The sequence below is a fragment of the Artemia sp. Qi Xiang Cuo genome, chromosome 19 (genome assembly GCF_049724085.1).
Source record: "Artemia sp. Qi Xiang Cuo chromosome 19, ASM4972408v1, whole genome shotgun sequence".
Classification (NCBI taxonomy): Eukaryota; Metazoa; Arthropoda; class Branchiopoda; order Anostraca; family Artemiidae; genus Artemia; species Artemia sp. Qi Xiang Cuo.
The window spans coordinates 5,292,175-5,318,379 of record NC_142812.1 but is presented as its reverse complement, the minus strand read 5'-3'; the positions used below and the strand labels follow the sequence as shown (position 1 = coordinate 5,318,379).

The 26,205-nt window shown below is 35.5% G+C and overlaps 1 protein-coding gene across 7 annotated transcripts in view; it reads left to right on the top strand.

The window, feature by feature from the left end:
• The window catches only part of LOC148940424 (uncharacterized), a 215,424-nt gene that overhangs the window by 55,671 nt on the left and 133,548 nt on the right, over positions 1-26,205 (top strand). For 5 of the 7 annotated variants that reach the window (XM_089105472.1, XM_089105468.1, XM_089105465.1 and 2 more), the window contains 2 exons: positions 3,423-3,519; positions 13,547-13,719. In XM_089105472.1, the coding sequence (XP_088961598.1) occupies positions 3,423-3,519; positions 13,547-13,719 (270 nt within the window). Of the gene's footprint in view, positions 1-3,422; positions 3,520-13,541; positions 13,720-26,205 lie in introns of all 7 variants that reach the window. The other 2 variants (XM_089105471.1, XM_089105470.1) reach the window with 1 other exon arrangement.

Sequence of the window (26,205 nt, the reverse complement as noted above, 5' to 3'; positions counted from 1 at the left end):
AACTTCCAACCTTAATCGTAATTTATTCCTTGACTTAGCGACTAAGAAAGTAACGCTAACATCTCCTTAAAATTTACTTATTCTGCGAATATTTTTATTTCTTAAATCATAGTTAAGTCATATTAATCCCAGCTTATTTTAAGCTGGGATTGCCCATTAAATATCTGAGGATTTGGATTCAGATTCGAGCTAATTGTCTTTCAATTTATGGCAAGATTGTAAGGAAAACGAGGGAAGGTCCCGAGGCTGGATGTAGTTGCTTGAGATGTGGGGGAAATGATTATGGGTTGGTCCATTTCCTCCTCCGGTGTAAGCAGCTTTCTCATTTAAGGGGATCAATTATCCAAGAAGGGGAGGATAGGCTGCTTCGTAGGTTAATGTGGTCTGGGCGTCCCCGTTATATTGTGGCATTAAGAAATTTTTTATTGAAGGGAAGGATGCCAAATGGAGTGTTATTTTTCTTTTGTATTTGTCTTTTTTGTATATGGCTTTAAAAGGCTTTTAATTACAGATTATTATTATAGCTAAGTCATTGTTAATCATAGTAAGGTTACCCTTAAATCGTAGTTTAAGTCTAAGAACGATTTTTTACCGTCATATTTAATGCAATGCTGTCCCTTTGCCTCTTCCAGGTCTCTTTGGAGGAAGTCACACAAAGTAATCCTTATAAATAGGGATAGGATATAACCCTGTTTAACTCCTTATTCCAAGCTAAAACAACAACTAACTGCAGTTCCCAATGCTACAACATTGTTCTTGTTTTTTTTTCTGTCATACCATAAAATAGGACCATAAAATATATACCATAAAATAGGACCACTAAAGGTCTTCTATATCACTGAGTTAAATGCCTGTTAGTAATATATAAAACTAAGGACCTAAGGAGTCTGATAATTCCGACACTTCAATCACTAAGCATAGACTGAAAGTTTGGTCAATCTATCCTATTCTTTACCTAGAAAGCCATCGTAGCTGAGTTGGTGGCGCGCTAGACTTGAAATCCTTTGACCGTAAGGACAAAGGTTTGAGTCCTGATGTTGCTGGTTATTTGTTTTGGAACGGGGGGTTGGTGTCGTGACCCTGTAAACTCAGCCAGAGTTCGACCAGCTCTAAACGTGTACCTGGAGAAATCTGTGAATGATAAACAGGGAGGTTGTGCGAAAACACAGGAGGGCTGGTCCATAACCCCCTTCCCCCCCTTCCGTCACAATTCCTGGTTGAACTGCCATGAAACGGCCTTCAGTACCGCCGGTAGTGATTGTAAAGCCCAGTGCTGTATTCCCTTCTCTATTGTCTTCCCTTCCTAATAGGGCACTATCCTTATATTAGAATCTTGTCTACAACATCATTAAGTTTAATAAGTATTGTCATGCAAGCAATTTGTTTCCTTTTATTTTAACTTATTTTAATTAATTTGTTAACTTGATTTAAACTTATTTCATTTTTATTTAAATTTCGGGAAATTTAGGGATTAGCAGCAAAGTTTTTCATTCTGCCTTTACAGGACACGAGTCCAATCAAATGGATATTGTCATTTGTGATGCTCTAATACTCTGTGCCGCGCTAACAGTTAATGCAACAAATCATTAGACCTTGGTGCTGGAGGTTTACTTCCCTACATTTTTAACACCTTTTACTAAATTATGCGTCCCTACATCAAGCAGTTCGTGGCAACGAATTGTAGATAAGGAGTGATTCGGCCTAATAGTAACCAAAATGGTAAAAAAAAGGAATTTTGATAACAATCAATGCGTCAAAAGAATTGACTTTTTATGCTGATATCAATTGTGTAATTTTTTAAATGTATTTGTTCCACCCCTGTTTATTTTCTGGCCATAGAGACTTACGGGAGAGTCTATGTTGAAGGGTTTTTGGTGTGAATTTTTTGGTTGAATAAATTGATTGAATTGATGGATTAATGTTACCATCAAAAGCTACAGATCTCAGAAACTGTGTCTTACTTTAGAAAAAAACAGGTGAACACCCCCAAAAAGTCAAGACCCTTCATGAAAATCACATAATCAGGTTTCGCATGTCAGCAAACCCTATCGTAGAGGTTGCAAGCTCTTATCTACAAAAATGTCAAATTTTCAATTTTTTTGCCAGAAGAAAGATCACAGATGTACGTTTATTTTGTTTTGTATTTTTTTATTTTTTTTTTGCAAAATAGTTACTCTTCTTTCTAAGCAGCCAAAAAGATCGGAGCGCAACAAGCCCTCCAACCCAAGCCAGTTATTTTCCCAAGGACATCTGATCAAAATTTTGAGATAGCCATTCGGTTTGGCATAGTTAAGAGGTCCATTAACTATGCCTCTGGGATGACAAGACCCCCTCAGCCCCTTGGGAAAGGGGCAAAGCTATGCAATTTTCCAAATTGTTTACATATAGTATTGTCATTGGGAAGTATGCGGTGTTTTTTTTTTTGGGGGGGGGGTGTTATCTCGGGGGTAGGGGAATTGGGTGTTATTTTCCACAGGAAGAAGTTTCATAGGGAGGAAAGTTTACAGGTGGATTCTCTCCTGGGGGGGGGGGGAGCAGGATTTCCCGGCACAATTTAAAAAACGATCAGAAATTAATTGAAAAACAAGTTTATTCGACTGAAAGTAAGGAGTAACATTAAAAATTAAAGGTATTAGTAATTATTCCAGATGTAAGGGGGGCTGCTTTCTCCTCAATTCCTCGCTATTTACGCTAAAGTTTGACTTTTTGTCACAATTTTTTAAGAAAGGCTGATCAACCACATGGGTCGTTGAATTTAAATGAGAAGTATTTTTAAACAGCTTTAAGACTTTAGCGTAAAGAGCAACAGATTGAGGGGGGAGCCCCCTCATATACATAATAATTTATGTTCCATTTAACTTTTAATTTTGCTCCTTACTTTAAGTTTAAAGCTTGTTTTTTATTTGATCTTTATAGACACAATTTGACCAGTGTGTCCGCTGCTCAAATTCGCTTTTCCTCTTTCCTTTTATTTCTTTTGTCTCATTTCATTCTGTTATTTTATTGTTTAGTTATTATGATTACATACGATTATTTCAAATAGTTAATAATTTACTTTAGTTATTTTAGTTATATAATATGTTAATCTACATTTATTCTAATTGGTTAAACATTTAATTGTTTGACTTAACTTCCTATTATTATTCTTCGTTTTCACTTTACTCCTCTTTGCTATTATGTTATATTTACTATTACCTTGATTTTGTGTTTTTATTTTATTTACGTTGAAATATTGTAATAGCTAGAATTGCAATATTGTACCGCAATAATATGGTAATATGCTTTCTTTAAGGAGTCCGAGCCAACAAGCCAGATTTAGGGCAATACTTCAATATTTTCAAGGGCAATATTTTCAAGGGCAATATTTTAGGGCAATACTTCAATATTGTACCGTAATAATATGGTAATATGCTTTCTTTAAGGAGTCCGAGCCAACAAGCCAGATTTAGGGCCATACTTCAATATTTTGACCGTTTTGCATTTACAAAACCAGTTGGATCAATTACTTTCCACCGTAAGGTAAGCCCTCATTTTGTTTTAAAAGCACTTCTCAAAAGTGAATCGTTAAAAATATTAATTTTAGTAACCTTAGTTTGATATTATGTCCTAATTATAGTGTTAAATAATTTAATTTCAATTTAAGTAGACACAAATAAGATTTTGAAAGAGGGGAAATACCTAGCGATTTTAGAAATAAAACCTAATTAAACCCCTTTGTAACAAAGTAATAAGAGTGATAGCAGTAATTATAGACATTAGCCTGGTCTTTGTAAGTAGCTAATAACTCAATGTGATGATACTTTTTACACTGAGAGATGCTGTTGACGAAGTTTAAAGAGAAGAACAATGCCGTTTTAGGAAGAGTAGAGGATTTGTCGACCAAATTTTCACTCTTAGGCACAGCATAAATATTAAACAGTTGCAAAAATTCCGATACTCTCCATTGAAGATTTTGGGATGACTTCGCCTTCTTTAGTGTTTATGCTGTGGTAGCAACTGAAGCTGTTGTTTTGACGCAAAGGGAAACTTCCGTACCGCGTGCTGTGATGTGTCCCATTTCTAAAACAATTTTTCGCTACTGTTTAATATTTTATGCTGTGCTCTTAGGGTAATAATTGAGAAGTGCCTTAGTCATCAAATACCTTTAGTCCTCAGTTGTGCTTATTATGAGCCAGTATTCAACCCAGTTGGTAGAAGAGCTTTAGCGAAGGTCTTAGAAGAGCTTATATGGTGTGCTAGGGAAATGCCTTAAAATGATTAGTGCTACGTACGAAAATAACACTGAAGCGGTTAAGGTAGGAAATAAGGTTAGTGGCTGGTTTAGGCAGGGTTGTGTTCTATACCGATTTATATGGACTTTTTTTTATGGATTTTGCCTTAAGGAGGACAGGAAAGGCAATGGGAGAACACAGAAATTGGGAAGAGAAACTTTCTCGGACTTAGATTATGCTGATAATTTAAGCATCCTAGATGAAAGTGTGAGCAAAACGAATGAACTTTTAGAGGTTTTGCGAGCTCAGGGTGTTAGAATAGATTTGAATATTAATTTTTAGAAGACTAAGTCGCTAAAGCAAGGAATAAGTAAAGATGAAAAGTTTACGTTGGGTAGCGAAAAGATAGATCAAGTTGACAGCTCCACTTACCTTGTTAGTATTATTAGTAAAGACGGTGGGAGCAGTGAAGATTTTAAATGTAGAATAGCCAAGGGTCAGGGTGGTTGTCCAAAGTTAAAAAAAAAGTTTGCAAGAATAAGAAGATAGGTTTGCGAACCAAAATTATAATGTCGAAAGCTACAGTGATGACAGTGGTCAAATATGGATGTGAAGCATGGGTGCTCTGAAAACAGAGGAAGATTTTCTAAATGTCTTCCAAAGAAATTGCCAACAGATTGTTTTGGTACCCGGTTGACTGACAGTATTTCAAACAGTAGGCTGTACGAGGTTACGTTCTGCGGATAAAGGTTGAAAGATTGTCCTTTTCGGGTTTGAATTGATTAGGATTGAGGAAGAGCGTACGTAGCTGTGTAGGCTCAGGCGGTTTGATCCTGCGGTGAGTTGGTAGTAGTAGTATTAAATTTTATTAAATTTACTGTAAAATTTAATATGTCAACATTATATTAAATAATTTAAAACGTCCTGTGGTGACACAGCGGGTTTGATGTCAGCTCCGTAATGGAGGAAGGACCCATAGTTCAGACTTAGCTGTAACAATACACTGCTGGGCCGACAAAAGGACCTTAGTAGCCAAGAAGCGTCGTTAATCAAAAACAGACATATATTATTTTAAATACAATATTTGACATAATTTAGCTTTTATTACTATTCAAATTGGGTAGTGCTAAGCATGTTTAAGACCGGTCATAGCTGGCACCAAGTTTAAAAAAAAGAAAAGTAGGTAAAAAATTGGAAAAACTAAGATAACAAACTTATTATACCGAATAGTCTTTGGGAGACAAAAGATTGCAATCTTTGAACCCTGTTATTGTTCCAACTTTAAATTTAAAATTAGTTCAAATTTCCCCCTGGAAAATCCCCCCTGCATAAATTTTCCTCCTGAAGAAGACTCTTCCTCTGTGGAAAATCTCCCCCATGAAAAATCTCTGTGGAAAATTCCTTCTGAGGAAAATTCCCCCGCTGACAATTTTGTCCCGGATGATTATTCACCCCTGTGGACATTTTTCCACCTCAGAAAATCCCCATGATCCCACCTCCACCCCAGTAAAATTCCCAAAGTATTAATTACGATTGTAATTTAAATTTAAAGGTATTTAAAGAATTAGGTTAGGATTCTTAATTTCCATCTTACCCCCTCAATGCCATCTATTCCAAGTTTTATTCCAAGTTTTTTTTCTTTTCCCCAGGGGTGATCGTATCGAACCAGTGGTCCTAGAATATCGTGGGAGTGCTCATTGGAACTGAAATTAAAAGTTCTAGTGCCCTTTTTAAGTGACAAAAAAAATGGAGGGCAACTAGGCCCCCTCCCACGCTCATTTTTTCCCCAAAGTCACCCGATCAAAGTTTTGAGATAGCCATTATGTTTAGCATAGTCGAAAACCTAATAAATGTGTCTTTTAGGATGACTTAATCCCCCATAGTTCCCAGGGGAAGGGCTGCAAGATATGAACTTTGCCCATTGCCTACATATTGTATTGGTTATTGGGAAATATACAGATATTTTCGGGAAGGATTTTTTTCTGGTGGGGGGGGGGGCTGGAGGAGGGGGTAACTCGGGAGAATCTTTCCGTGGAGGATGCTTCTTTGGGGTAAGGGACATTTTTATGAAGGTTGTGCCGGATTTCCAAGCATTATTTAAAAAAAGATCAGAAATTAAATTAAAAAAAACAAGTTTTTTCAACTGAAAGTAAGAAGCAACATTAGAACTTAAAAGGAACAGGAATTATTACGTATATGAGGGGGTTCACCCCCAAGTCAATACCTCGGTCTTTACGCTACGTTTTTTTTTAGCGCTTTCAAAAGAGCTATCTATTCTAATTAAACGGCCTTTGTGATTCAGGGGTTTGTGAATTACATTTGTTTTTAACTTTTAACGTAAAGAGCGTGGTATTGACTAAGGGGAGAACCCCCTCATATACGTAATAACATATACGTAAAAAAAAAACGATACAGCTCAATAGTAATCGAAACTTTTAAAAACGGAATTTTGATGTCAATAAATGTATCAAAAGAATGGGCTTATAATGTTGATTCTAAATATATAAATTTTATTAAGTTTATTATTACTCATCTAAGGCTACGAGAATGAGAAACTTTACCTGATTTTATAAAGAGGGAGGAAACATCCCCTAAAAGTGAAAGAATTTTAATGAAAATCCCACCGTCAGATTCAGGGTATCAGAAAACCCTATTACATAGGTTTCAAGCTCATATCTGCAAAAATCTGCAACTATAACTGCAACGTATTTTTTGCCAGAAGAAAAATATACGAATATAGAAGTTCGTTACGCAAGTTAATTTGTAAATTACGTCAGAACCAAATTTAGGGACAGCCATTTAGCAAAAGAAGAGTAAAATTTTTATGCAAATTTTGTTTACTTATTCAATGACGGTGAGCCAAAATAAAAGCTGCATTAACTAAAAAACGATCGGAAATTAAATAAAAAAAACAAGTTTTTTAAACTGAAAGTAGGAGCGACATTATAACTTAAAACGAACAGAAATTATTCCGTATATGAAAGGGGCTGTCAACTCTTCAACGCCTCGCTCTTTACGCTAAAGTTTGACTCTGTCTCACAACTTTATTTTTTAAAACAATAAAAAACTTTAGCGTAAAGAGCGAGACGTTGAGGAGGGGACAGCCCCATTCATATACGGAATACTTTCTGTTCGTTTTAATGTGGCTCCTTACTTTCAGTTTAAAAAACTTGTTTTTTTTATTTAATCATCTTAAGAAGCCTTAAGATTTGAATAATTTCTAATTTTCATCATATCAATGCTTTAAAGACCATGAAAATTGTAACTTGGAATGTAACGAGGTTAAAAAATGACTATCGTATCAACACTTTGACTGACGAATTCTGACGATTCGGGCTGTACTTATTAGGAGTTTCAGAAACTCATATCCCAGAGGTAGGAAGCATGAAATTAGGTGACATAGAATTTGTTTACTCAGGCAGGAAGGATGGGGCACATAGACAGGGAGTAGGAATCATGATGAAAAAGGAAGCTGCTGAGTCTTGTTTAGGCTGGGAATGCGTTCATAATAGAATACTAATTGCTCATTTTATGACCAAAAAGTTCAGGGTATCAGTTATAGTAATATATGCCCCTGTAGAACCGACTCAAGGAGATACTAGGGACTGAGATGAATTTTACTTACAGTAACAGAAGCAAATAGACAGGGCCCCAGGTAAAAATACGGTGTTTTTACTAGGAGATTTTAACGCCCGGTAGAAATATATAAATAACAATTTATTTATAACCAATGCGGTGTTTGGTCATAAAATGGCTCATAAGTTAACACAGTATTCACGTGGTAGTAAGACAGCCAACCTATTGATTATGTTATAGTAAACCGATGACTGGCAGGATCAATACAAGATACTAGCATACATAGGAGTGTTGTCATTGATGTTAAAAGTAAAGATCACCATCTAGTAGTGTCTCTAAGGTTAATTTAAGGCTGAATTTAGGGAAGGGTAACTACCTCCCAGGAAGTTAAGATGTTAGTAGATTCCAGGATGAGAATTTGAGAGAAACTTTGCAGGAAAAGTTGAATGCTAAACTTGAGACTTTAAAATTTGACAATGTGGAAGATGGTTGGAGTAAGCTTAGAAAAAATAATTTGTGAAGTTGCTGATGGTGTCTTAGGGAAGAAAGTTAGGACTGTAGCTAGGAATACTAGTTAAAAAACTTTATGATTAATAGAGAGGAGAGGGGGCCTGTACAAAAATTATCGGAGTGACAGATAATATGAAAATAAAAGGAGTGTAAAAAAAGTGGAGAAAGGATTAAAATATGAACTAAGGAGGTGTGAAGTGGAGACCATTGATAAAATTGCCTAGGATCTGTAAGATGAAGGTAGAAGGCATAATAGTAAAATATTGTACTGGCATGAAATAAATTGAGAGGGAGCAGTCAATCTGGACGTGTCCTAGTTAAAGATAGGAACGGGGCCACAATTATTGAACGGGGCCAAAATATTTTGAAAATGTGCTAAACCAAGATAGAGTTGCAGGAAAAGATATAGAGGAAAATGAAAAAGTTTGTGATACCTTGGATGTGAAGGAGGATTTGTTTTGTGAGGAAGAATTAGCGACAGTACTAAAAGGATGTAAAACAATAAGGCTCCAGGTGCTGATAGTTTAGGAAAGGAGTTTCCTTAATATGGTGGCTCTGAGGTTGGAAATAAGCCACTGGAGATTAGGAATATGATTTTTGAAAAAGTGGAAGTACCTAACGATTTTAGAAAACCTTAATTAATCCACTCTATAAGAAAGGTGATAAGAGTAGATAGATAGATAGATAGTTTTATTTTCCATATATCAGTAAAATAATTACATAACAATCTACAAATCCCCACAAAGGCTCCATGGCCTGTAGGAGGGGGATTATGAAAATATCAAATAAACATTAAACATTTAAACGCTTAAGATTTAAACAATATATAAATAAAATTAATATTTAAAAATATAAAAATAAGCATTTTAAATTTTAACATGTGAAGCATTTGCTTCATAAGAAAAAAAAAAAAAAAAAAAAAAAAAAAACAAGGACGGTTCACTAAATAAAATTTATCAAACAACAGTGAATCACAACAACAAAAAAAAAAAAAAAAAAAAAAAAAAAAAAAAACTTGGCAGCAAGAAAAAGTAAAGAAAATTAATCACATGAAAAACAAATATTTTTTTACTAGTCTTTTGAAGGTGCCAAACGAGTGGCAATCTCGAACCGAATTGGGAAGGGTGTTCCATGTCAAATGACACGCAACAAGAGGATTAAAATAAGATCTTATTGTTGATGTATGGGGAATTTGGATATTTAGAGAACTAAGGAGTTGATAATTTGACCGATCAGATACAAAAGAGGACTTAAACCTAAGGGACCTAGGAATATCACCATGGAGCTGAAGAAAAGCGAAAGACGCACAGGAAAGAATATAAAGTTTTTTAATATCAAGTAACGGTTTAGTTGCCGAACGATTTACATCCTGGATAAGATTTATAGCTTTATCAACAATATTCGAAAGCGGTTTGAGCAAAGAAGGGAAAGTAGACATCCATATGACTGAACAATAGGAAACATAAGAATGAATTAAGCTATGAAATATGATTCTTAGAATTGGTCCTGGAAAGATATGCTTTAGTTTTCTTAGAATACCGAGGTTTCTGCATACCTTCATTTTAATCAAATCAATATGGTGTTTGAAAGATAAATTTTCATCTAGGAGAATACCTAGGAAACGGACATGGCCATCTTTTGGTCTACTAATAAAGCCTTTGGATATATGAATTTCAGATAATTGAGGGCAAACCTGGGATATACGAGAAAAAACTAAAAAATAGTTTTAGAAACATTTAAGGCAAGAAAGTTAGCATCAAACCAAATTGAAACTCTCTCAAAGAGGTCCACTAACTTTGTACGAACTTCATCCTCTGTTCTCCCAGAAGTAATAAGGGTGGTATCATCGGCAAAAGTAACAAGAGAATCTGAGGTATGCAAACTATAAATATGGGTAGGAAGACTGTTGGATGACATAGACGGCAGCAATAAAGAGGATTTTTATTTCTAACTGCAAAAATTAGGGCATTTATGTAAATTAAAAACAGTACCGGCCCTAAAATTGACCCTTGAGGAACCCCCTGGTCAACACTTGATGGTGAGCGAAAAAATGGATCAACAGAAATTATTCTACCAGACAAGAAAGACTTGAACCAATAAAACGCACTACCTCTTACGCCAAAATGAGAAAGTTTAAATAGAAGAACACTGCGGTTTAAAGAATCAAAGGCTTTGCGAACATCTAAAGACAAAGCTCCAGAAAACAAGTGGTAGTCTATGGCAGAGTGAAGATAATTCAGTAAAACCGCACAAGCATGCTCAGTCGAATGATTTGCTCGAAAACCAAATTGAAAATCGTGAAAAATATCTTTAAAAGTAAGAAAATGATTAAGACGAGAAAACATCGCCTACTCAAATATTTTGCTAAGTACAGACAACAAAGAAATTGGCCGATAGTTGGCTGGATTATTTCGTGTCCCCCCCCCCTTATAGAATATGATGACTCGAGCACGCTTGAGACTACTCGGGAAAATACCATGCTGAAAGGAGAGGTTAATAAGTTTTGTTAAGGGATAAATAATGGAAGGAAGTATGAACTTAATTACTTTAGTAGGAATATTATCAGGGCCAGACGACGAACAATTTATCAATCCCCTAACAATTTTAGCAATTTCTTTCTCCGTCGCTGGTTCCAAAAATATTGACTTCATACAAGGTGGCCCAAGATGAGACCTGAAGTTGAATCCTGACGGAGAAGAACCAACAGCCGAAGCTGTCCTTCTACCAATATCCGCAAAATATGAAGTAAATGCATCTTGAACATTCAGTTCACCTTCGATGATTTTGCCATCAAGATCCAAAAAAGAAGGGGCTGATGGAGAATGAAAAGAATGAAAAGAGGGCCTAAGCACAGAATTTAAAACCTGCCAAGTTTTTCGTATATCTTCACCACAATCTGAAAAACAATTAAAATAATACTGGGACTTGGCCTTTCGACAAACAGAATTATAAATATTCCCATAAATTTTAAATCGCTGAAAGCAGATAGCTTTCATTGAAGGGCTAGCAGTGAGTGTGGTAATTATCAAAACATAAGTTTGGTCTCCGCAGGTAGCAAATTACTTAGTAATATGATACTTTTTAGACTGAGAGATGCAATAGACAAAGTTTTAAGATAAGGACAGTGTGTATTTAAAAAGGTAGAGGATGTGTTGACCAAATTTTCACTCTTAGTTTAATCATTTAGAAGTGCCTGAGTTGTCAAAAACCTTTGTTCCTCAGTTTTACAGATTATGAGTAAGTGTTCCATTCTGTTGATAGATGAGCTTTAGCAAATGTATTATCCTCGTATGGTATACCAGACAAATACATTAAAGTGATTAGTGCTATGTACGAGAACAACACTGCTGCGCTTAAGGTAGGAAATGAGGTTAGCAGCTGGTTTTCTATTAAACAAGGAATTAAGCAGGATTGTATTCTATTTCCTTTTATGTTGATCATTTTGATGGGCTTTGTCTTAATGAGCACATGAAAGGCAATGGGAGACCACGGAATCAAATGGAGAGGAAAAACTCTTCTGGACTTAGATTATGCTGATAATTTAAATATCCTAGATGAAAGTGTGAGCAAAATGACTGAACTTTTAGAGGTTTTGCGAGTTCAGAGTACTAGAATAGGTTTGAAAATTAATGTTAAGAAGACAAAGTCACTAAGGCTAGGAATAAGTAAAGATAAAAAAGTGACGCTGGGTACTGTAAAGATTGATCAGGTGGGCAGCTTCACTTACCTTGGTAGTATTATTGGTAAAGACGGCGGGAGCAGTGAAGATGTCAAAAGTAGAATAGCCAAGGCTCAGGGTGTTTTACATAGTTAAAAAAAGGTTGGCAGAATGGGAAGATAAGTCTCCAAGCCTAGGTTACAATATTGGAAGCTACAGTGATGACAGTGGTCAAATATGGCTCTGAAGCATGGGCGAGATAGAAGCATACAGAGTAATTACCTACGGATTGTTCTAGGTACCTGGCTGACAGACCGTATTTCAAACAGTAGGTTGTACGAAAAATTTTGTTCAGTCCCGGTTTGTAGGGATATAATGAAAAAAAAGGTATAGATGGCTAGGGCACGATCTGCGGATGAAATATTACAGATTGTCAAAGGTTGTCCTTTTCGGCCAGCCGGCTAGGACTAAACGGAAAGCAGGTCATCCTCGTCTTGGGTGGGAGGATGCCATAAAGAAAGATTAAAGGAAATAGGAACTTCCCAGGAGGGTTTAAAGAGTGAGGATTTGAATAGATTGGGATCGAGGAGGAGCGTGAGTAGCTGTGTTGGCCTCAGGCGGCTTGTTTTTAGTGCTTGTTTGCGGTGGGTTTTTAGTAATAATTAGTCGTAGTGTAGAGGACAACGCTGATTTTGTGCATTGCAGGGACTATGAACAGTTTGAGAGAGGATCAGAATTTATGGTCCTGGATTTTGAAAATCTTTAAAATCAAAATAAAGAGCCCTTAACCCCTTAAATTTTTCGAAATATTTTGAATTGTCTCCATTTAAAAAAAAAAATATAAAAAAAGGAATAAGATGTTGAAAGTCAAATTGCTTAGTGTTCTCCGGGTATTGAAAGTAAAAACAAAATAAAAGATAAGATAAGGTTTATTCTTAGATAGCCAAGCACTGACATCAATAGGTATCCATAATACTTACAAAGGCTGCATGGCCTGTAAAGGTAAAAGGAAATAGTGTTTTTACTTCCATGAGAAAAACCAAAAAGAGAAAAAATGTTCCCACTCAGATTTTAAAAAATACTTTTTCATGGTAATTTAACTTTTTTACTCAAAATAAGTTTCTCTCTACCCTAGATTTCTAAGAATACTTTTTTTTATCTTCATTTAGAGAGTTATATCGTACTTTTTTGGATATTTTAACTTGGATACTTGGTAAATTTTCCATTGGCTGTTTACAGCTCTACCTTTTTTGATCCCGCCCACTGTCATCAGTCGCTGCTAGACATTCATTCATTCATTTAAAAAAAAAGATTAAAAATGTCGTTTTCACGCAGAAGTTAGTGATAAAAAGGGAAAGGGATGTTGAAGGGGCCAGAGAAGCATACTTTGCCACCAGAAATATAAATTGAAAACACTTGTATGGATTCCCTTCAAACTAGCTGTAAAAATGCTTGTTTTCTGTAAAAGCGTGGTTGGTAGAGGGTAGGGGAGGAAGGGATAGGAGGGTTCTTGTGCCCGTTCATGCTGCAGCATGTCTGATCTTTATCAGTAAATGAGTCAACTAATTTGTTGTTTCTTTTCTAAGTCTAGGTTATGCCAGGACGAGAGTGGCTACCAATAGAAGCATGGCTTCACTCTGGCGACCAGTTGTCTAAAGTGCTCGTCAAAGAAGATGGGGAAATTGAGGATGAAGACGCTGGTGTTAGTAGGACCTGCTTTTCAAGCTCTAGACCCGGAGAAGGTGCTTTGGAATCCGATGTCAGGTCAGTTGATAAGAATAACTTGATTTCTACCATAATACACTAAGCATCAGCAATTAGGATGAAATAAAAACTAAGTTTTTACTCTTTAATACTCGACCATTTAAATTCGTTTGAAAACGCGGTTTTGTCAATCAATTTCTTACTTTTTGGAAAATATTCTTCCCATCTCTCTTTAATTCATTCTTTATCACTAAATGATGTCGTCTACCTTCATTTTCCAGATCATCGGTAATTTTATCCATGGCCTCCACTTCACACCTTCTTAGTTTATATTTTAGTGATTTCTTCCCTTTCTTCACATTCCTCTTTTTTTCATGTGATCTATCACTTAAATAATTCTTTTACAAGTCAATTCTCCTCTCTATTAAACATAAAGCTTTTTCACTAATATTCCCAGCCGCGTTCCTAATTTTCTTTCCTAGGACACCATCAACAACTTTACAAATTATTTTCCTAAAATTGTTCCATTTAAATTTGTTTGAAAAAGCCGTATTGTCAATCAATTTCTTACTTTTTGTCTCTTGTAAATTTTCACCATCAACAACTTTACAAATTATTTTCCTAAAATTGTTCCATCCATATTCTGCATTGTCGTTCCTGGAAAATTTCTCTCAAATTCTCATCCTGGAGTTTACCAACATCATAACTCTCCGGGCGGTAGCTACCCTTAGGAGATTTTGGCTTTGAATTAACTCTAGACACTACTAGATGGTGGTCTTTACTTTTAACACCAATAACAGCGGTCTTATACACCCTAGTATTTTGTATTGATCCTGTCAGTCTTCGGTTTACAATAGCATAATCAATAAGATTTGCGGTCTTACCATCACCTGAATACCCCGTTAACTTAATGGCCATTTATGACTAAACTTTGTATTGGTTTTAACTAGATTGTTATACATATAAAACTGCAGCAGTCTGAAGCCATTGCTGTTTTCCTGTCTTACAACAAATTTACCTAGGCTATGATACCATCTATCCCTATTTCTACAGACCTGGGCGTTAATATATCCTAATAAAAACACCATATTTCTACCTGGGATCTTGTCTATTTGCTCCTGTAACTGTAAATAAAATTCATTTGAGTCACCAGTATCTCCGTCAGTCGGTTCTACAGGGGCATATATACTACTATAACTGATACCCTGATCTTTTTAGTCATGAAATGCGGAATTAGTATTCTATTATTACTACCTCCCCAGCCTAAACAAGACTTAGCAGCTTCCTTATTAATCTTGAGACCCACCCCCTGTCTATGTACCCCATCCTACCTGCCTGAGTAAATACATTCTATGTCACATAGTTTCATCCCTCCTACCCCGTAGATATGAGGGTACTGTTGCGCGTAATGGTAAACACGAAAGAAGTCAAGTTTGGTTATTGCTAATAAAAAAAAGTTGGATGAATATCTAATAGTTTAGAAACAAATTTGGGCTCTATATTTGCACATTAGGGGGGTGGGGGGGGGTTAAAGCATAGCATATATTAAATACATAACCTAATTTAACCTAAATACCTTTCCCACCCCCTAAACCCCAAAAAACAACAGTTTAAATATTGTAAATTCAATGAGAAACCACAGTCTTCGATATATTTAGATATCAATTACCCGCTTTACGGGTCTCCATCACTACATTCCTTCGACAGTCTATAGCCGCTGTGTACCATTAAGCGCAACTGTACCCATATGAGTTTCTGAAACTCCGTATAAGTCCAATTTGAATCGTCTTAATTCGTCAGTCAAAATGTCGATACGATAGTTATTTTTTAATGTCGTAGCATTCCAAGTCCCAATTTTCATATCTTTTAAATCATTGAAATTGTTTTGCCCTCGGGGAAAGCAATGGTCCCGGATACCAGTGCAGAACGGGTTCCAACACATCTTGTCAAGTTTACCTCGAAGCGCTTAAGCAGGCTTAGAACCGAACAGCAAGAAATCCCTTGGACCTCCAGTTGAAGTGCGATCGTGGGCCCATCTTGGTCACAACATGGTTTTCTGCACTTGGCAATGCTCTTCTATCACCAAGAGTTGAATTCCTGCCCAGACTATCTCAAGCCTGTTACTTCCTACTCGTTATATATTGATGCCTGCAAATATTATGACTAAAAAACTAGATTTCATAATTTTCATTAGACTGAATGGATATGGCTTAAAAATAAAGATGTAACGAAACATCTGTAATGAGGGATAGATAGATGTTTGAAGCACTAAAAGTGTCCATTGAGACACATTGATTTATGTGCAAACCCGACCCTTATGCCTTATTTTGACGAAAGAGGACTAAACGTTCGTTTGCGTAATGATGATCCATTTTCAAGTGCACTTCTTTTGCATTATTCAGTAATCATTCATTGCAAAATGATTGGGACTGTTCTAAATCAAAACAAACTATGCAACATGTATTGTTTGATATTCACCAAAGCGGGTATTTAAGGATTTTTGGGATTACTAATTACAAATCTGAAGCAAATATTATATTATGTTAATATACACCAAAATCATAATGTTTGAAGCATATACTTCATGAATAGTAAAAATGTTACAGGTGTTGGGATCCAAGCCATGCACGGATATACAATGTACAAGATTGGAACACCTAGCAGTACTTCCTTGTTAGCTAGCACACACACGAGAATTTATATCGTGAACATGAGACAATAACCGGTGTTCAGGGTCTTTATACCAGACAACTAAATATTGTGTTGGTGTTTTGGTTAGGTTAGGTAACGTATTTAATATAATGCGGTCTGGGCGGCCCCCTTCCATAATTATTTGTTGTAGCTTGCATAATTTTGTTGCTAAACTATTATATTTTCATGATATTTTGGCATGTTTCTGGTTTATACTTCCTTTGAGTACTGTTTAGCCATGGTTTTTCGGAGATTATCTCAAAAGCGTGAGAATGTTAGACACGACCTTAAGGCATAACAGTGACATGTAACTTTAAAATCCTAAATGGTTTTTAATATATACATATATATATATATATATATATATATATATATATATATATATATATATATATATATATATATATATATATATATATATATATATATATATATATATATATATATATATATATATATATATATATATATATATATATATATATATATATATATATATATATATATATATATATATATATATATATATATATATATATATATATATATATATAAACCAATGTACCCCAACCTCTTAATGTACCAAAATAAATTATATCTCATCTGCATATAAAGCTTGCGTCCGTACCTGTAAAGAACGAGTAAAAATCTATGAAGATATGATCTTCCGAATTATATCACATATAATTCGGAAGACATTTTAACAGCCTGTTTCCATTCTAGCTAAATTCTTAATAAAAAAAAAACCGAGCGTCTTCTTCAACTATACCCAATAGCCCATTTGCTCCATTTGCTCCAGCCCATTTGCTTTCTGTGGTTTTTCAGCCCCCCCCCCCCAAAAAAAAACCTATCTTACGGGTCTTTACCTAGCGCTAGCATGTATGAAAAAACTTTTTCTTAGAGGGGGTAAAGATAAAATTCTTGTTTTGTAAAATAATTTGAATAAAACAGGCTCTAAAATTAATTAGAGGTGCCAGGGTGGCCCTGGCCTTGGCACTCCCTTGGGTATGTCTCTTACTGATAGCGGAAGTTTTTGGGTCAAAAGCCTCACCAGATAAAAATAAATATTGTATAGAAATTTGTAGGCTACTTTCGAGTTACTCAGCATATTACTGAAGATCTATTTCACAGTTATTTTCTTTTCACGCTTCCAAAAATGGAATTCTATGCGCCTCCTCCAGCCACCTGCCACGGCAATACCATTGAAAAGCTTGAGGAATTACCAACTTAAAAAGTGCTTGATCACGTTATTCACAACACACATGGGGTATGTGCGCCACATTTAGCAGGAAGTGCGCACTTCACACACTGCGCGGTATGGCGAGGTGTGACGTTGTGGAACAAATGGGTGTGGTTCAGCTATAATATTGTTAACATAGGGCTCCGTATGTCTTTCCAAAAGAACATTGACGAACTCTTAGAATACCTAGGATAGTAATAACAATATCCAATTTCTTGAAACTTATTAGTTCCGGAAAAACTTATGAAAAATTGGGAATTCAGTTTTCGATGAAAAAGACATCAATACACAATGATGCAGATTTTGGTCGTAGCGGGCACCAAATATAAAATAATAGAAAAATGGCTGACAAATCAGCAACTATAAAGTAAGAAGATGTGGCTTTGGAAAATATTAAGCTTTTGTGTGAACGTATAGTTGTTTTTGGCAATAAACAACTTATTAGATTTTTAATTCTTAATGACAATTAAATTAAAAAAAAGGTTTTTAGTAAGCAGCAGCTATAAAACTTAAAACGAACATAAATTATTTCAAATATGAAAGGGGATGCTCCCCCCTCAACACATCGCTCTTTACGCTAAAGTTTGACTCTTTGTCACAACTTTGCTTTTTAAAGTAATAGAAAAATCAAGCTTTAAGAACGAGGTGTTGAGGAGGGGGCAGTCCTTTTCATGTATGGAATAATTTCTCTTCGTTTTAATTTTTAATTTCGCTCCTTACTTTCAGTTGAAAAAACTTGTTTTTTTAATTTAATTTCTGATGCCTTTTCAAATAATGCCGGGAAATCAAGCTTCCCTCCAAGAAAAATTCCCTCTCTTACAGAAAATTCCTCAAAGTAAGGCTTTGCTCATGTAAAATGCCTCCCACCCAACCCCCGGAGAATACCCCCAGGCAATTCCATCCTCGCTGAAAATCTTCAAAGGGAATTTCTCGCGGATGTTTCCAAATCATGTCGGAAATCCGACTCTTTAGAAAAATTTCACCTCTTAATTTCTTTCCAAAAAATAGAGAATAACTGATTTTTGAACTGGTAGCCTCTCGAACTACAGGCAAACAAAGCACCACAAGGCTATGAGCTATACACAGCAGTTACGAATACTGTATGTGGACAGTATCGACAAATTTCACAACTTACAGCCCTTTCCCCAGGGTCTGTGGGGGGGTCACGTTTTGCTCCAGAAGCATATAAATTGGATCTAACAGTTATTCTAAACAAAAAAGCGATATGAAAATTTTGATCAGAGGACTTTGGGGGAGGGGGTTCGGGGTATAGCTGCCCCCATCTTTTCATTCACTTAAAAAGGACTCTAGAACTATTAATTATCATTCAATTGAGCCCTCTGCCGATCTTTAGAGACAATAGGTTCGATACGGTTTCCGTTAAATACCACCATAATTCCTTAACTTAAAGTCCTTTCCCTAGGGACTATGGAGGACCATATCATCGCCAAAAGCTTAGTTATTGCACCTTTAAACTATGCTGATAAAATTGCCTATCTCAAAAATTTTGATCAGACGACTTTGGGGGAGGGGGCTTAGGAGGAGGGGTCCTAAGTGCCCCTAATCTTTTTGATCACTTGAAAAGGGCCCTAAAACTTTTAATTTCTGTTGGAATAAGCCCTCTACCGATCTTCATCCGTGATCCGCAAAATGGAAAATTCCACATTTTTGTACAGAGAGGTATGAAACCACTGCAGTAGGGTTTTATGATACGCTGAATATTATGGTGTGATTTTCATTAGGATTACTTGACTTTTAGGGGTGTTTCTTCCTTTTTTGAAAATCAGGGAGATTTTCTCAGGCTCGCATCTTTTGATGGGTAACACTAAACTTAATGAATGATATATATTTGGAATCAGCATAATAAGCCAATTCTTTTGATCAATCTATTGATATAAAATTCCGGTATTTAGAGATTCTGTTACTACTGAGCTGCGTCGCTCCTTACTATAGTTCGTTTCCGTGAACTTGAAAAGGGTTTAAATTTAACTACTTAGTCTAACTAATTTATTTTTATTGTTCAAGTTACCGAAACAACCAAAATATTTTTTATAGAATAGTGGTATTTAGGTGCCAACCAAGACCTTATCCAGGGGATGTTAGGGAGTTTGAATCCCCCCCCCCCCTAAATATTTCTCCAACTCGTAAAAACGTAACAAAAATGAATGCGAACAATTTTTACACGTTTTTAAAGTTTTTGTAACCTCACCCCAGCAAAAAATTCTTTTGTGCACCCCTCACGAAAAAAATGCTGGATGGGGTTCTGGTGCCAACAGACCTAACATGGATCTAGAGGGCAAGATTTAATTGATGTCCCTAGTATTTTCATCAATAGCCGATTAATTAGACAATAGCCTAAATTCGACAATATAATTACAATTATAATATTACAATATTACAATTACAAATTGTATTACAATTACAATTACAATTATTATTACAATTACAATTACAATTACAATTACAATGTATTACAATTACAATTACAATTACAATTACAATATTACAATTACAAATTACAAAATTACAATATTACAAATAATTATAATTACAATTAGACAATAGCCTAAAAACACCAATAGCAAATGGTGTGCACGAATTGACATGAGTTAATTAGGGGTGACACAAACGATAAGATAATCAGGAAGATTGCTTAAAAGACATTAGGCATTGTAACCTTCTATTTCCCATATTAGGGGCTGGTTATAGGAAAGAAAAGTGCTTGGAGTATCTTGCGCAAAAACTAGTTTCAAATAGCGTCGTTTTCTTTATGTTTTCTAAATTAGTAAATTCTGGCTTTTTCAGTTTTCGATTCTTCCAATTGTGGTTAACGTTCAAGCCGAAGGCAGTCGATGACTACGATTTTGTAGAGGGAAGGACGGGGGCAATAATAACTAATGTTTGAAAATGATAATAATAATCAAAATGGTACTTGTGAATTACACGGCAAACACTTAAGTTTACGCTGTGTAAAACTCGAGAACAAACCGGCTTCTACGTTAGTTTCTTTCAGCTTAGCATAAGGTAAGACAAATGACAGAATAGATGGGAAATATATAATTTGGACTATATGTTTGCACAGAAGGGGTGGGGTTTGGGGTAAAGTGTTTGGACAGTATGAAGTTAGAAAACAATTCTTACTTCATAATATGCAAAATAATTCTACCTAAAACATTTTGCATGGAGACCCGCTATACTTTACCCCCATCCCCCCTAATAGGCAAATATATAGCCCAAATTTGTTTCTAGAGTATTATATTTTCATCATATTTTTTTGATACTTCATTACGATTCATCGTCAGTAAACAATTTCTAGTTAAATGAAGTACTTGAGTGTTTGCCCTACGATACAAAAGTACCATAAAAGTAAAATAATTATGATACAATAATATACTTTAAAATAAAATGATTGAAAATAATAAATAAATAATAATAGAAAATAAAAAGCCAAAAATGAAGAAATTATTTATTCGATAATTTAAGTAGGAAGTGCCAAGAAATTCAAAAAGTTTCCTGTCGAGAAAGTGTGGAAAGCGAGAATTTAATTTTTTTTATCTGGGGTAAAAAGTTGCGTTTGCAGACTCCAGTTTTTAAGGCGTCAGCATTGGGCAATTAATCAATTTTTGTTTTGTTTTGAAATCGGTTCACCAGAATTCACCATGCCAAGGCATGGATTTCAAATGCACTCGCAAATTTGGGATGAGGGGTTTTTGGTTATCGTGGAAAGTAGTTGAAATAGGTGAATAACACTTTCAGGAATGCTTCGACTAGAAGAAATATTTAGGACATACATACTGAATCTGCAGGATGTTGAAAATAATGTTGTCTAACACGTGGCAAGAATATCGCAGCTTTATTAGCCTATAGAAATAAAATTTGCATGCCTCATCCCACCGCTACAAACTTCAAAAGGAATGTCTCCAGTGGCACCATTCACGAAAATAACGGAGGGGTGGAAAAATATGTTTTTCAATCAGGGGGGGGGCAACATAGTTATTTTTTTTAGTTTTTTCAGTGAATACATGAAAAACAGGTATATTGAAAATACCGTTGTTTTTTCAAAATATAAAGGGAGCGCTAATTGCTTAAACTGCCTCTCCTCCACCTCAGAATTAGCGCTCCTGGTTGCCTAAAAAGAAAAAAACATATTCTAAATTAATTTCAAGGAAGTACAGTTCTCATGAAGACTATAGGAATTCATTATGAAGATGTGGTTGAATAACCCTTAAAACTAGCTCATTTTTCTTTGCAATAGCAGATCCAGGGTTTTTGCTGTCCCTTGTTGTAACCAAATTGACAACACCCTCGCTCAAACGTAATGATTCTTCAGTAATAATAAAAAAATTCATTTGAAAAGTATATATTAATGGGTAATAAAAGTGTTATAGCAAAAAAATAGAAACAGTAAAAAAGAATTGTCTTTGGAGTTTTAGAAAAATAGTAGACTTGTGGGAATCAATCTCAACTTTTTATGGACGAAAATATTAGACTTCCCTTAGTATAAGAACCATTAATGGTCGCCTTAAGGGGTATGGGTCCCAGATTGAAAAGGGCTAAAATCTCTAAAAGTTATACTAAAGCATTCACAGGGTATTATGCAAACAGCACGATGCCTCTGGGCAGACTAGAATAATAATATAAAAATACTCTTAAAATAACTGGACCATCAAGGAAAGTGACCAACGAAGAAGCTTTTATTGGAGTGAGCTGGCAACGATATTTCATCAATGAGTTGGTATCAGGTAAGAGGCTTAGGTGCATTTTGTGACAACTGTGAGTAACGTCCCTCCTCCTCACTAGCTAGTTAAGTGAGTCTATATCTCATGAGATATATTTAAATGGCACTCTAGCAGAGGCTACAACTGAGAAAAATAATTCAAAGGGAAAAAGATTGCCCCCCCCCCCACCTAGGTATGCTCCTGCTTCAGGTGGATGAATGCAGCGTTTAGTCTATTTTAATGGTTCATGATTATCTTCCCTCTAGATGTCAAAAACTTCATTCTAGGGTTTAAAAATACCTGTTAAAAATCGGAAAAAGTGAAAAGTCGTAAGAAACTTCATTGCTAGGATGGAAAATCGAGATTTTCACTATTGAAAAGGATTATTAATTTTTTTTTTATTATTTAAGAAAAACAACAATAGTATAGTTACTACAAAACTCCCTTTACATGAATGATAATTTGAGCTTAATTATCTATTTTATTAGTTGAGCTTTTCGCATTAGCTATTGAGTGATAAACTGAATTATATTTGGGTTCAAAAGCTCATTTGGTTGAAATCCGTAGATAGATAAGTTTGAGATTCTATCCAACAAAGCAATACATTTGTTCTAGCCATCTATCATCCGTTGCTTATGAAATCGTAGCAACTAAGATTTTATTGCTTCCAGCCTGAGAAACCGATGTAGATAGAAATCCTAAAAACTAGCTAGTTGCTAAATAATTTCAAAGACCACACTGAGTTTCTGCCTACTGTTAAAACAAACTGAAAATATGAAAAACCAGGATTTTTTTTTAATAAGACAGAAAAAAAGCCGAAAAACGAAATCCTTTTCTGCAACCAAGTTTAGTAAAAAAAAGTCCGAATATTTTGGCTTTACTTCTGCAAGGAAAAAAGAAAAAAAAACTAAAAAACTTAGCTTAAAAACCTATACAAAAATAGAAAAAAGAAAAACAGCACGAACACTATGCAAAAACAAAATAAAAATGAACGAAAACTTACATATAACAATAGTAAATTTTTTTTTACTTTTAATATTAATACAAAAGAGAGCTTTTGTTGTTCTTACTGTCCTATTAAAACCCTTTTACTCGTTTCCGGTATTTACAGTTCATTTTAATAGTAAGATAGCTGCTAATTAAAAATTGCTGCAAGGTTGATTTTTATACTGGCATGGAAAATGTGTTCCAATAAACATCAGTTGATAAATTATACACTTTAACTAAAACGACTGAACGTCTGCAACAAGATTTATCTTTGTGTTACCATGAAGGAAATGTGTTACCACGACTACCAGTCAATTATTGCTCTGAAAAAATTGCTGCAAAGATCGAATTCCCACTGGCCCTATTTTAATATAGGCTTACGATATTATTATGATATTAAGATATCATATTAATGCATTAATTTATGAGTAATATATTATATAAATATTGTCATGAACAATAAAAACGAGAACCTTTTTGCCAGACATGTGAGAGAGAGAGAAATAATTTATTAACCAAAATATCGCTTACATAATCTTTCAACAATCATCGGGGAAACCCATTGGGTTGTATATGATGGTTGTTTACATCCTTATAATCTGCTAATATATATTCACACTTCACCTATAAATCAAAATCACGAAAAAAAAAAAAAACAAGTAGTGAAAATATAACAACTTTTAACTATTAGCACACACTATTAAGCAATATCGTCGATGAACCATAAACGATGTGGAAACGAATTACTAGCGAGACATGCTTCAATCAACTTAAATCATTAACATCTTCTAAGAAGATAACGTTTAAACCCACTCTTGAACTGGCTAACATTATCTGTCACCTTTATACTTTCGGGGAGTGCATTCCACAGCTGTGGTCCTGCAAAATATAAGTCCGCGTTGAGTACTCCGAGCCTCAGACACGAGCATAGGCAGTTGAATCGCGCTGCCTAACTGAAAAACGATGTTGGCACAATGTATTATTTTTGGCAAATAGCCCCCCCTGTCCATCAGTCCCCCAAACACATTCAAATAAAAATTTTGAGACAGCCATTTTGTTCAGCGTAGTTGATTTCCAGATACAAAATAGGTTTTTGAGGAGACCACTCCACCACAACCCTCAGGGCAAGGGTTTTAAGTTATGCCCTGGGGGCATATAAGAACGATGTTGGAACAGTGTATTATTTATTATTTATTGCCTTTAGAGCAGGGCACTTCGTATCGAAAAAGTTGTCGTAGAAACTTCGAAAAGGGCTCATTTAATTGGAAATTGGACTGGCTTGTGCCCTTTTTGATAGTCGAAATTAATTGGAAGACAAGTAACGCCCCTTCCACGCCCACCATTTCCCGAAACACATCCAATCAAAATTTTGAGATAGCCATTTTGTTCAGCGTAGTTGATTTCCAGATAAAAATTATGTTTTTGAGGAGAAGACTCCCCCACAGCCTTCAGGGCAAGGTTGTAAGTTATGCCCTGGGGGCACATAATGTTTTTTATAGAAGGCATTGTCGTAGAAACTTCAAAAAGGGCTCATTCGATTGGAAATTGAAATGGCTAGTGCCCTTTTTAATAGTCAAAGGGATTGGAAGGCAACTAACACCCCTTCCACGCCCACCATTTCCCCAAACACATCCAATCAAAATTTCGAGATAGCCATTTATTCAACATAGTTTTAAGTTCTGGAAATTATGTCTTTGAAGATGACAACCCCCTCCCACAGCCCTTAGGGCAAGGGTTATAAGTTATGACCTAGGGGCATATAAGGTTTTTTATAGAACGCGTTGCCGTAGAAACTTCAAAAAGGGTTCATTCGATTTGAAATTGAAATGGCTAGTGCCCTTTATAATAGCCGAAAATGGTTGGAAGGCGACTAACACCCCTTCCACGCCCACCATTTCACCAAACACTTCCAATCAAAATTTTGAGATAGCCATTTTGTTCCACACTGTTTGAAGTTCAGGAAATTATAACTTTGAGCAGGACACTCCCCCCACAGTCTTCAGGGCTGGGGTTATAGTTATGCCCTGAAGGCATATAAGTTTTTATTGAAATCTTTGTCGTAGAAATTTGAAAAAGGGCTCATATGATTGGAAATTCAAAGGTCTAGTACCCTTTTTAATTGTCGAAAGTGATTTGAGGACAACTAACCCCCCTCTCACGCCCACCTTTTCTTCAAACACATCCAATAATTTTTTTTAGATAGTCATTTTGTTCAGCGTAGTTGATTTCCATGTAGAAATTATGTTTTTGAGGAGGACACTCCCCCACAGCCCTCTGGGCAAGGGTTGTAAGTTATGCCCTGGGGGCATATAAGGTTTTTATTTAAAGTGTTGTCGTAGAAACTCCAAAAGGGCTCATTTGATTGGAAATTGAAGGGGCGAGATGCATTTCTAATAGTTGAAAATGATTGGAGAGTGACGAACAACCATCTCATGCCCACCATTTCCCCAAAAACATCCAATCAAAATTTTGAGATAGCCATTTTGTTTAACGTAGTTGAAAGTTCTGGAAATTAGGTCCTAGTTGATGAAAACCACCCTAACAGCCCTTAGGGTTAGGGTTGTAATTTATGCCCTGGGGCCACATAAGGTGTTTATAGAAAGCGTTGTCGTTTCAAAAAGGGCTCATTCGATTGGAAATCGAAAGGCCAGTAGAACCCTATCAGAAGGTCCGGTACGAACACCGTGCTGCCATCTACAATTTAGTTTAATGCTGACGGGACATAATTTATTCAAGGATTATCGATCGAGTCTAATGGGGGTCAAGGTCAATCGATCTGTTGTTGTTGTTGTTTGGCCACGTGTAATGGCATGAGGGGTGATTTACATAATCGATGAGGGAATTATTGATTCACGAGCGTGGGGAATTATGAAACAATATGGTCATAGAGTCCCTAGGTACATAATCGGC